This window comes from Lepidochelys kempii, chromosome 6, assembly GCF_965140285.1.
Source record: "Lepidochelys kempii isolate rLepKem1 chromosome 6, rLepKem1.hap1, whole genome shotgun sequence".
Taxonomy (NCBI): Eukaryota; Metazoa; Chordata; order Testudines; family Cheloniidae; genus Lepidochelys; species Lepidochelys kempii.
Genome location: NC_136385.1, coordinates 110,324,435 through 110,336,517, shown reverse-complemented (window position 1 = coordinate 110,336,517; position 12,083 = coordinate 110,324,435). Strand labels below are relative to the sequence as shown.

Here is a 12,083-nt window from a genome sequence, read left to right as displayed (position 1 = left end):
TATGTAGGGTATGGCTCAAAAACGACTGGCTGATGTATAATGCTGTCTTGAGTGCATTTATGTCACCACTTCAAAAAAATACTTGGCCAAGGTGGATTAGTCATCACCATCTTTCAAGCTCTCAGCGAGAGGAGACTCTGGTACTGAGCACACAGATGAAAAAAAAAATCACTGTACCTTATATGCCCAGTGTACTGACCCAATAGGTATCAATCCACTGGACACTTGGAACACATTTGTGAGGTTACCTGAACAGGAGCCCTGGGAGATAAAGGACTGGTTCCGAGGGAGATGCAGTCCATAGCTTTAGTGGTTATTGCCAGTGTACCAGGGTGCCAAAGGGACCCCTCTCAGGCTGATTGTTGAGCCAGAGATGAATCAGACTTATGGGTCAAGGCAAAAGACTTAGGGTACCTATATCTTGGGTCAGCTCTGGAGCACTGCTCCTTCCTAGCCATGAGAAGCTGGAATGAAGGCAGATGACCACATCTCTTGGTCGATGAAGCTCAAAAGCTTCGCATGGACTCTGGGCTCACCAGGGAACTCTTTCATAGGGAATGACCAGTCAACTGAGGTCTAACTGTGTCCAAGGAGGCTTGTTTTGAGTGCTCCAAGAGATATCCTCACACTTTTGAGTGCACTTGAAGTGAGCAACATACAGTACACCACTTAGGACTGTATCCTCAAACTAAATGGGCACCTAGAGTGTGTATCATTAAGTGGCGCTGAAGCTTCACATTAAGGCAGGTTTTAAACCATGAAGATTTTGCTTCTACCATTCTTCTAGAGTCCCTGAGGTGGTGGTCTAGCCTAAGAAATAGAACATGTGTAAAATAAGGAATCTGTGTGCGCATGGGTTGCACCGGGGCAACAAGACTAACCAGTACTAAAAATAGCATGGTGCTCAGAGAAGTAGGTGGGGAGTTCCATCTCACTGCCGTGCACGGTAAAAAATGGAGGTTGGGCCTGCTCTGCCCTTTAAGCCCCAAGAAGGGGTATAAGGACATCTAGGGCACAGATGTGGCCCCATCAGACACTGCTGGCCAAAGAACCTAATTTTGTGTACCTAGAGCACGTGTGCACCAAGAATGGAATCCTAGTGAACAATTGCTACTGCAAGAACTCAACTTTATATTTAAATTTATTAGAAAAAAGGAGATTTTGGTCTTTAGGAAGTCATTTTTAAATTTTGCACCACGAGAGTGGTACAAAGCTACCCTAATACAATCTATGATCTTTAAAGAGTTTTTAAACCTGGTGTTTCTAGGTAGTGTTTTAGCATAGTTGGATCAGAGTAAGGTAGAGATGCAATAAAATGCAATAAGAATTTCTCCTTCAATTCAAGGCCCTGGAAAATGCAATTATCATTTCTGTTGCAAATAGAGAAAACAATTCGTGTTTTGCACTGTGAAGGCCACATTCTCACAAAGTTGAGCAGAACAAGGTGTCTTATTTTGAAATGAACGTACAAATGCGCCATTTTTGTGAGGAAACAAGGTTTTTTTAGTTTACTGCTTTCCAAGCTTTTTTGGTGATAAAAACCCACTCAAGCATAACAATCACAGACGTCTTTAAGGCTATTAACCTAGGAGATTTAGGGCAGGTTTACACTTAAAACTGCAGCAGCATAGCTGCACCAATGCAGCTGTACCACCTTCATGAAGACTCTACACCAATGGGAAAGAATTCTCCCGTTAGCATAGGATTAACGATCTCCACAAGAAGCAGTAGCTATGCAGTCAAGAGAAGCTCTCCCGCTGACATACACCATCTACACTGGCGCTTAGGTCACTATAAGTACGTCATTCAGATGTGAAAAACCTACACCCCTGATCAATGTAATTATAGCAAAGTAATTCTATAGTTTAGGCCTGCCCCCATTCCAGGAACAGAGTGCCCAGAGCACTTCAGTTGGTGGCAGAAGTGGCAGTGGTCGACATGACCAATAGCTAAAAGTTTCCCCTCCTTTGCTCTATTAATTCTGGGAGGTGGGGTCAACTGCAAGGAGAGTTGCCACTACTGGCCCTCATCCAATGAGTGCACTAGGGAGGCGTGAAGGGGATGCAGGAGAGGAAGAAGATTACTGCTTGGACAGCATGCAGAAGGGGAGAAAGAAGAAAGGACGTGAATGAAAGAACAGAGGGGCCAAAAGGGAAAAAAAGGGAGAAGCTGAACAAGGAAGAACGTTATGACTAAGACTCAAGCCTGTGGCAACTTCCCACCCGTTATATTTTCCCCTTTTTCTTTCTTCACATTTTACTTCCTTTTTCTTAGTTTGCACTTTTGCTGTTTCTAAGCAGTTCAGCCACATAAACAGTGCTTAGAAAAAAATCAGAGACCAACTTTTTAAACTTAAGTTTAAGTAAATGGATTTATTTTTTAAAGAAAAAGCAAAAAATAAGCCACCACTGTTCATAACTGCCAGAATTACAGCTACTGTTTACTTACTTCCACTAGGTTCTAGTACCAGACAATCATGGAATTGCTACACTTCAACATAAGTTTCGCTTAACACCAAATTTAGAAAATGCTCCATTTTCAGTCTTTCATTTAAAAGGATTCTCACATCCCATGCAAAGACATAAAATCTATAGGTTAGACCTATTAAATAGTTGACAATGTAAAGAGCTTAAAATCATTCACATTTTTATATTTTAAATCCCCAACAGAAATGTTGGTCTGTAATAAGCAAACAGAAGAGAAAAAAATCGGCTATCAGTCACATTGTTTGACGTATATAGTTATTTATATTTTTTGGTCCTGTTTAAAAACAAATAATGCCAGCACTCTTCATAAACCTTGTAAGAAGATTTGGAAGTGACAAAGACAACTAAAGTTTATGCTTTCATTCATGTCAGAATACGCCTTAACTGAATAGTGCTACCCAACAGATCATACTATTCTGATGCAACTTGTTATATACAATATTTTCAGCAATTTTAGAACTTATGAACTACTTTCAGGCACAGCTGTACTATCTCCTGCAAGGTTTAAACAAGGGTCCAAAATTCCTGCTCCATACATCCGAGACAAAGGAACAACAACAACAGCTATTTTAAAAAGCATTTTAAAGGGACAATCTGCCTATTCACTGTAACAGCAACACATGCTCTGAGATTAGTTCTTAAAAGAGTAAGTGAAATGGTATCTTTTAAAAAAGGGACAGGAGAATGTCCTAAATACCAGAAACTTGTCTGAAGTTGACCACTAAACATGAATGCAATCCCAACAAAGGCTCAAGTAGCAGAATATGTTACAGATGAGCATGAAAGAATTCTGCTAGGTTACCCAAGGGCACCTATAGTGTTAACTGACCCACAGCTGCCTGTGGGTTTGGAAATGAACTTTAGCCTCAGAACTTTGCTCTCGAGGATCAATAAAGATGCATCAATAGTGAACTTGGAAAGGGGATTTCTGCAAATCACTACTGAATATCCTCCTGTCAATTTAAGGAATGTAGGGCTGCCGTGGTTGCCTCCATAACACTGTCTAGCCAGTTTTCCCATTTCCCCTTTAAGTTTGTGTGTATCTTATATACAGCAACAAGGAAGAGAAAACATTTTTAAAGCTAGCAAAATATGACTGGATTGTTAAACCATGAAAACTGCCAATGGGACTCAGGGGTAAATTTTATTCTGTAAATTTCATTAATTCTTTAAAATTGACTGGATTTCAAGTTCACTGTCACTTTCAAAATGTTACTAGATGAGTAAAGTTTTAGAAATCCTTAAGTCATCAACATGGCTCAAATTTTGTGAAGTCGCTATGAACGAGAAACCACACACACTAAATATGACCATTTGCTACTATAGCAAAAACAAGCCTCCAAGCCCTTTATATGCCCTAATCAACTGTCAAATTTCAATTCTCACTTTTTATTCTGTCCTTGTTTTGTACTCAGAGTTCCCTTTCCTTGCACTTGGGTATCTTAATCAAGATAAAAACTGCATCAGTAGTAAACTTTAACCAAGGGAAAATTAGAGCTTGATCCTGCATCATTCAAGTTGACATTCCCCGCCATTGACCCAAACACAAACAGGACTGAGGCCCCAAACAGCAATGCATGGGCATCAGAGGATTAAAACCTGTTTACTGTGCGATCCATCCATAGTTTTATAAAACTGAATTATACAATAGTATGTCACTAGTTCTCTCTAAAACTGGCCCTATAAAAAAAACTTACAACACAACAGCAAAGGTGGTAACAAAAAGGAGAGTTCTTGAAAGCGATTCTCTACTGACTGAAAACCTCAAAGCATTCACTTTTTAGGAAGGTTTTGTCCATCCTATTCTTCATATAAAACACAATTATACTAGTAGGTAATGACATGGTTGGGTTTTCCTGACAGTGATGAACACAATGGTTGGTAAGTCAAGTTTGAGGCTTGTCAATTTTGACAGTATTCCTAATGTGTTCAGATACCACAGGAATGGCTCCAGTATAAAAACAGATGGAATAATTTTAAAGACATAACTGACTTCAAGGAAAATCTGAATAGCAACTGTATGCTCAAAAACTTAATTTACCCATTAGATTCATAATGCTACTTGCTAAAAATTCTAGGATAGCAAAAAAGTTATGAACTAACTTGAAATCATCAATATTTGCTTATATGTCTCTTCTCTGTAAGATAACATATGCAATACATTTTTATTTTCTTTTTCTTTTTTTCTTTTTTTTAGTAAAAAGACCCAACAGAAGCAGCCATGTGGCAGTTAGAGCTAAAAACCTCAAACTCTAAACCTGGCAACAGACAATTCATCAATAAGAGAACAGTTTGAGTAGTCAGACAAGCCACAGTATAGCAACAATTCAGTATTTGCAAGAGTAATTCACATTAAAAAAATCCAGAGGAGCATTAAATAAATTCTGTAGCAGGTAACCACACTCAGTTATAAAGTAGCACAACAGAACCAAACATTTAAATTCATTTTAAAAACAAATGAACACCCAGATACTAGCCTGATGGATGCAACCCACAGCAATATGTAAATGCGGCATAGCATACAGAACTAAACTTGCTTTGACAAAAATTCTAGATAATGCTGACATAAGTTAAGATCAAAGCAAGTGTTTTTCTTGTAATCTTATTTTCTGCAATTAGTTTATTATGATCAATAGCAAATGTAGGAATATATACACCAACACTTCATAAGTAGTTATGTAATATTATAAGCCACACAGGTGGAACCACCTGTAGTTAATGTTCAGGCTGAACTTTTTCATGTCTGCTGCAGGCTGACTTACTGGAAAAAGTTTCAAATAAATACGTAAATAAATAAATCCCACAGTTGAACCATTTCCTAGAATAAGGATAGGGAAAAAAAAATATTTTTGCCCATATTAAAAAATTCTTACCACCATTTAATTGAAACGCTCCAGTACCTCCACACTTTGACTAACGTATTTTAAGTCCATGCTCCAAACATGTCAGCAATGTACTTTTTGCTATCCTTGGAAAAATCTGCACAAATTTGGCCAACATATAAGAATTTTGGGGGAAAAAAATTGCAGTTTGCACATTTTCGGTAAAGGCTGGTGGAAGCTAGCAGCCTTACAGTCAGATTTTATATACACTGAACATACTCTATTGCCACGCAGTTCCTACAGGCCAGCTGAACTGCACATGCACCATCCTCAGATTTTGAGCATACCCCACCATGGAGACAAACATTTTCCCCACAGTTGTTCTTCCCAGCTGCTGGGGAGCCATTCTGGTACCAGAAACAGCAGGAAGACTATATTCTGTTTTGTCAGTGCTACTCTGCTAGCACCTAAGCAGCATAAGGGAGATGACAAAAGCAGAAGTAGACTATGAGCAACAGGAGCTGTGGAAGGGGAACAGGAATAGAGGGAGCAGAGACAGAAGGGTCTATGTACACTCCCCACCAAAACCTGGAATTGAACCCAGTATTCCCCTGCTGTCTAGCAAACAGCTGTGAATCCCACTGGCAGAAATTACAGTAGAACCTCAGAGTTATAAATGCCTAGTAACTGAACAAAACGTTAGGGTTCTTTTAAAAGTTTACAACTGAAATTGACTTAATATAGCTTTGAAACTTTACTATGCAGAAGAAAAATGCTGCTTTCCATTTATTTTTTTAGTAGTTTACGTTTAACACAGTACTGTACTTGGGGTTTTTTTGGTGGTCTCTGCTGCTGCCTGATTGTGTACTTCTAGTTCCAAATGAGGTATGTGGTTGACTGGTCAGTTTGTGACTCTCGTGCTTGTAACTCTGAGGTTCTACTGTTCATCTCTTCCCTCTCTAGTGGCTGGCCCATACACAGATAACAGCTGACTACTGCTACTGATTTTGCTATTATCTCAAGTGGTAGAAATCTGGGCTGTGGGTCTAATGTTCCCAAGCTCTGCTAACAAATCATGTGGTACTACACCACATGGGCTAATATTTCAGTTTTAAAAACAAGATTACTTAAATGCTCAAAGTTTAGGAAATGCCAGAATTAAGGATGCTTATACAAGCAACCAGTCATTGATCATGTAATTAGATGCTGCATCATAATGCATACGCACAATGGACCAAATTAAGATTGCACAGGCAACCTGAGCTGATGTTTCCTAAACTTTTAAGTGCTACCTATACAACCTTTACCATTCTTTTGATGTTAAGGATTTTTGTGATAAACACAATATAAAAAATATTCTTCATTACTAAGAAAAAAAGGATCAGATTGGTTTTGTAGTTTTACAATTGTTGAAAACTAAATTTGATATAGTGCAGCAAGTTGTAGAACCCACAAACACTGGTAGGGGTTGAGGTAGTCAAGAATGAAAATAAAACTAATAAATAGATCTTCATACTGAACTCTACTGGTCTGTTCTTATTGTACTGAACAACTTTTGAGTGTCGCACATTTGATTTGTCAAATCTAACAAGGAAGTAGCCACTTCTCTCTCAAATGCATTTTTAGCCTCAGGTAATCTTTCAAAACAGTAATAGTAAGGACACGTGTAAAGATGCAGCTTCTCAAGGTATCTGATTCCTGTCAGCCACAAAAAAACTAAAGATTAAAAAAAAAATTATCTGGCATAGATAAAAATCAAATATTTAAAAGACTATAGCTTTTGGGAAATGGAAACTAAGTATTAAGAATACCGTGTTGTAAGGACCCAAGTTCCTGTTACTTTAACTGCTTGTTTCACAGGCTCTTTACGTGAAGTAATATAGGCCACAATGGAGTCAGGCAAAAGTAATTTGACAACTAGTATTCATATTTTTTTGAAGGTTTTATTTAAGAAAACAATGGAATGATAGTCATTTAGATTTAACAGATGCTCTTTTGTGACTTACCTAGCAAATTCAGCTAGCTGCTTGGGGTCTGAAAGGTCAATGCCTGGTATTCCTCCAGGAGGAAGTTTCTTTCCTGTCATGTACTCTGAGTAATCAGGTGGAGAGTTCTCGCCAATGATCTGTTCTTCCACCACTGTTTCATGGTCAATATCTTTTTTATCATCTGAAATAGACAAAATTACCCTGCTGGTTTACATATATTAAATCAAACACCATGAACACTATCATTATGCATCTTGCATGGCTAGTATTTCAATGCAAATTAGATACTGCAACAAGTAAAATTCTACTGTTCTCCAGCCAATCTCAGTGCACTTCTAGACTCCTATGCTACTTGTAAGGAGTCTACAGGAATCAGTTCCACAAATTATAAAAGCCACAATAGACATTTTCTGAGGCATGATGAACACATGCACACACTTTTTAATTAGGTGTGTATACAGATCTAGCAATAGTGCAAGTTTTGGGGAATAACTAGGAACATCCTAGAGATGACACATACATTGAAAAGGTGGATCTTGGAATGTGCCAAAGTATGTATTAAAAAAAGAAAAAAGGAAACCGGCATGCCACAACACTCAAAGTGTCTGGGTAAAAGCACCTCCAGAGATCACCTTTGAAGGCAAAATACTGAGGATCTGGTGGAGAATTTTAGTAGCCAGAGCCAATAGGTGTGTAGATGATTATGGAAGACAAAAAACACATCTACATTCCTATACCTGACCTGTTTCCCTGCAGCAAACCCTAATATGTCTAACTTCGGCCTGATCTACACCTAAAACTTAGGTCAACCTAGCTACATTGCTCAGGGCTATGAAAAGTTTTGCCTTGTGCAACCTATCCCCACAGTAGCTGCAGTTAAGTCAACAGAAGACTTCCTCCATCAACCTACTTACTGCCTCTCAGAGGTAGATTACATACAGCTATGGAAAAACCCCTTCCATCAGTACAGGAAGCGTCTATGCCATGGGTTCTCAAACTTCATTGCACCATGACCCTCTTCTGACAACAAAGTTACTACTTTGTCGACACTTGAAGGGTGTGGGGGAGGGGTAGAGCCCGAGCACCCTGCCCCGGGTGGGGGTTGGAGCTCAGGCTTAAGCCCCGAGTCCCAGCACTTCATCTGATGAAGTGAGCTGTAGGTCACGAAAGCTTATGCTTAAATAAACTTGTAGTGTAAACATGGCCTAAATAGGATATCTTTACTGCCTACTTTGGCAACAGTCCTGCCAACTCTAGGGTTTTTCCTTTAAACTGCAGGTTTTCAGACCTTCCTTGTAGGTCCTACAAGGAAAATCCATGAATCAGTAGAGACAACTCTGTTGGCTGCCTTCCTAATCACACAGCATGAGAGCAAAGGACAGTCAATGAAATCTCCTGCACATGCAGAGGGGCTCTCTCTTCCAGCATGGACATCAGACTGTGCTCCCACTTCCCTATCCCATCGTGTAAACAAACGACAGGATAACTCAGACCTTTGATCACAAAGCTAATTAGGGAGTATTCCTCTCTGCCAGCTCTGCAGATCCTCCTTTGGATTCCCTGTTCCCACCAGGCCGGGGAGCAGGGAGGAGTCCCCAGTGCTGCTACCCACTCACCCCCAAGCCTGCTGAAGTGGTGAAGATATTGGTTTCTCTACTGATGTTTTAAAGCCCCTGAGCCAGCAGGTGGAGCTGGCTAATAGCTCTCTTCAGTTTGGAGAGGGCCTTAGGGAAGTATTCATCTCAGAGTGTTTCCCTGCTGGGAGAAAGACTCCCAGAGCCATCTCCCCTTTCCCCCACATCCACAAGGAGCCTTCCCAAAATACAGTGAGGATCAGAGTAATGAAACATCAGGTATGATGTTAACAGGTATGGGGCACCTTTATTCTACTCATAATGCCTCTACCACAGCTCACAGTGGCTATGTCTACACTACCGTGGTAAGTCGACCTACGCTACATAACTCCAGCTACGTGAAGTACGTAGCTGGAGTCAACACCATGGGGGGGTCGACAGGAGAAAAATCTCCCATCGACTTGCCTTACTCTTTTCATCAGGGGTAAAGTACAGGGGTTGACTGGAGAGCAATCTTTACTAGACCCACTAAATTCACCGCCAGTAGAAGATCTCAGAGCGTCGATCCCTGCCGTAGTGTATACCTGTCCAGTACGTACAGTGTTATAAATAACCTCCTTGCCAGTATAATCTTACTTCCACTGCACTGCTTATTTAGGGTAGCTCTGTCAAGCCACCTTTGTCCCATGAGCGAACTCCAGACCCACACCAGAAAAATATCAACTCCCTCCCACTTTGTAGCGCAACAGAAAAGAGCGAAGACTCCGCATAAGAGGGGGCAGATACAGCTCCCCCAGTTTTAAGAAAAGGCAAGGCAAAGGAAGTAGAAAGAAAATTTACTAGATGGGGCAGAAAGACTACAGTAAACAAGGAAAAAGAAAGAACTAGCCTCTGGTTAGTATGCTCCAGTTATTCATGACACAGAAATACAATAAAATGCAAAAAGTAACAAACCACCTTTGTTCAGTAAGGTAGAGAAGAGAAAAAAAGAGTACTAAAAGACTTGCATTGTAGGAAGTTTCTCTTTTCTTTTAGCTTTGTGTTTAAAAATACCACCAAAATGACAACTCTCTCTCCAATTTGTAATGCCTGCTTTTAAACTATGCCACACCAAGCTATTTCTAGAATTGTTACTGCTAGTTTGAAGTTTAATCTTATCTACCAGCTCAAAGAGCAGTTCACTTAAATGTTTCATGGTGAAAAATGAAATACATTTTCATTTTGTTCGAAAAATGTGTTAAAGAGTTATAAATAGAAAGCTCTAATATACTTATTGAACAAAAAAACCTGGAAAGTCTTCCTACTCTTCATATTACAGATTCTCCATGTTTCTGTCTCTAGTAACTGCTGAAAATACTGTTCACATTTAACTAAAAGTGAAAGTACAAAATGTTTAACATATACGTTTTCCAGCACCTACAAGAGAAGCCACCACTCTAATTTAGGAAGGTATTATAAATGCAGAAGCCTCAAGCTCAACAGTGTTCTTCCAAATGGTTAGTAGCTTATGAACAGTAATAAGTGACATTTATGACAGGTAGAAACAGAACTATAAACTTCCTAGAAGTTTTATGTATTTCTGAATACAGTTTTAAACTTCCTGAATCCTTGGAGCAGAACAAATTTTGATAGCCTCTCTTGTTTAGCTAGTTCTATACCCTCTCCCAACTTCCAATCTGAGTTTGGCGATATTTACAAGAGACAGAGGTTAGTTTTCACTTTCAGCCTCATGTCAGATGAGCTAGTAAATAAGAAAATTGTATACATATATTCCTAAAGAGTATCCTTTTTTCTAGTAGCACAAGCCACAGATTCTATAATGCTTACTTACAGCTTTGGGGGAAGAATTCAGAACTGTCAGAGACTACCTCAGAGATATGCCTCTCCTTCTGAAGAGCCTGCCAACTAAGATCATTTCCACAAATATGTTGAAAACCATGTTCTACATGAGTAAATTACTGAGTAAAACACTAGTAACTACGAGTGCGCCTACCATAAAGCATGAAAACTTTGTTTTGGTACCTAGCAAATAGTGATTTTTTTTAGCCACAAGGCTAACAAAACAAAAACAAAAAACACTATCTGGGGAACTTACCCAAAATTTTCTTTTTGGCAAGTAGGTAGTAAATGTTTTTCAGCACAGTAGTTTCTATAGTTTTTACAATGGAATTTCATCAGTATGTACCCTAGAGTGAGAAAATTTTCCAATGTAACCTAAAACCAATTAAAATAACTATGCATAAAGCAGTTCCTGAGACACTACAGCATTCAATATCCTCCCCAAGACAGCAACAGATCAGGCCTGCACCTCTATTATAAAATACTTCGTAAGTGAATGAACACGACCACCAAGTAGCTGTTTGGGAGATTTCTTCTTAGGAAGCATACATTTCCAAAGAGCCCGTTACTGCTGTTAGGATCTCTCTGTAAGCCATGGTTCTTACTTAGGGACTGCCTCTAACCACAATCCTTTCCACACACAAAACTTTCACCCAAAGTTACTGGTGCTTTCAACCTTTGCTAGCTGGCTCATGTGGGGCTATAGACAAAAGCCCAAGTCAGGCTTTCACTCTTGCTGGTAACCCACCACTTGTAGTGAGAATGCAGGCTAAACTACTTTAGTGCTAATAGTCCCCCAAGGTCTTCACAGAATCAGATATATACAGGGCCAGAAGGGACCTTCCCACTCCCCACCCTGCTGACAATGTCCAGAAAGAGAAAAAGATCTTCCACAATTCACTGGGAAAGATGCATATAGCAGCTCAATTTACTGCAGCATAAAGAACCATGGGATACGCCCCCAGAAGTTCTAGTACCACACAGGTGAGTAAAGCACCACTGAGCCTCATACCTGGGCTAGGCTAATCCATATGCTGATCACCAACTAACTCTACAGTAGTTGACATGGGTGAAGACAATCTAAGCCCTGTATATCAGACACCAGCTATGCCCCTAGATATTTTAGGCTTCAAGACTTTTTTCCCTTACAGCCATGTGAGAGCCCTGATTATCTCGATTTTCTCAACAGTCTGGATTTGACTAAACATATTTTAGTACAGTGTCCATATGCCAGGTGTGCCACAGCTTTTCCAATGGTAACATGGGACAGGACTAATATGTGCTATCTCCTGTGATTTATGGAATCTAGAAGTGACTTCATGGACAAATGCCAGGTTTGCCCACCAAGAACCACTTTATCAGCATGAAAATTGC

At 39.7% G+C, this 12,083-nt stretch overlaps 1 protein-coding gene across 5 annotated transcripts in view; it reads right to left on the bottom strand.

Annotated features, from left to right (window-relative positions):
• Positions 1-12,083, bottom strand: part of YY1 (YY1 transcription factor) — a 38,120-nt gene that overhangs the window by 14,745 nt on the left and 11,292 nt on the right. For all 5 annotated transcript variants that reach the window (XR_013635986.1, XR_012159561.2, XM_078853384.1 and 2 more), the window contains one exon: positions 7,315-7,477. Coding sequence is in view for 3 of the 5 variants with exons in the window: in XM_078853384.1 (XP_078709510.1) it covers positions 7,315-7,477 (163 nt within the window). In the remaining 2 variants the exon portion in view is untranslated. The remainder of the gene's footprint in view (positions 1-7,314; positions 7,478-12,083) is intronic.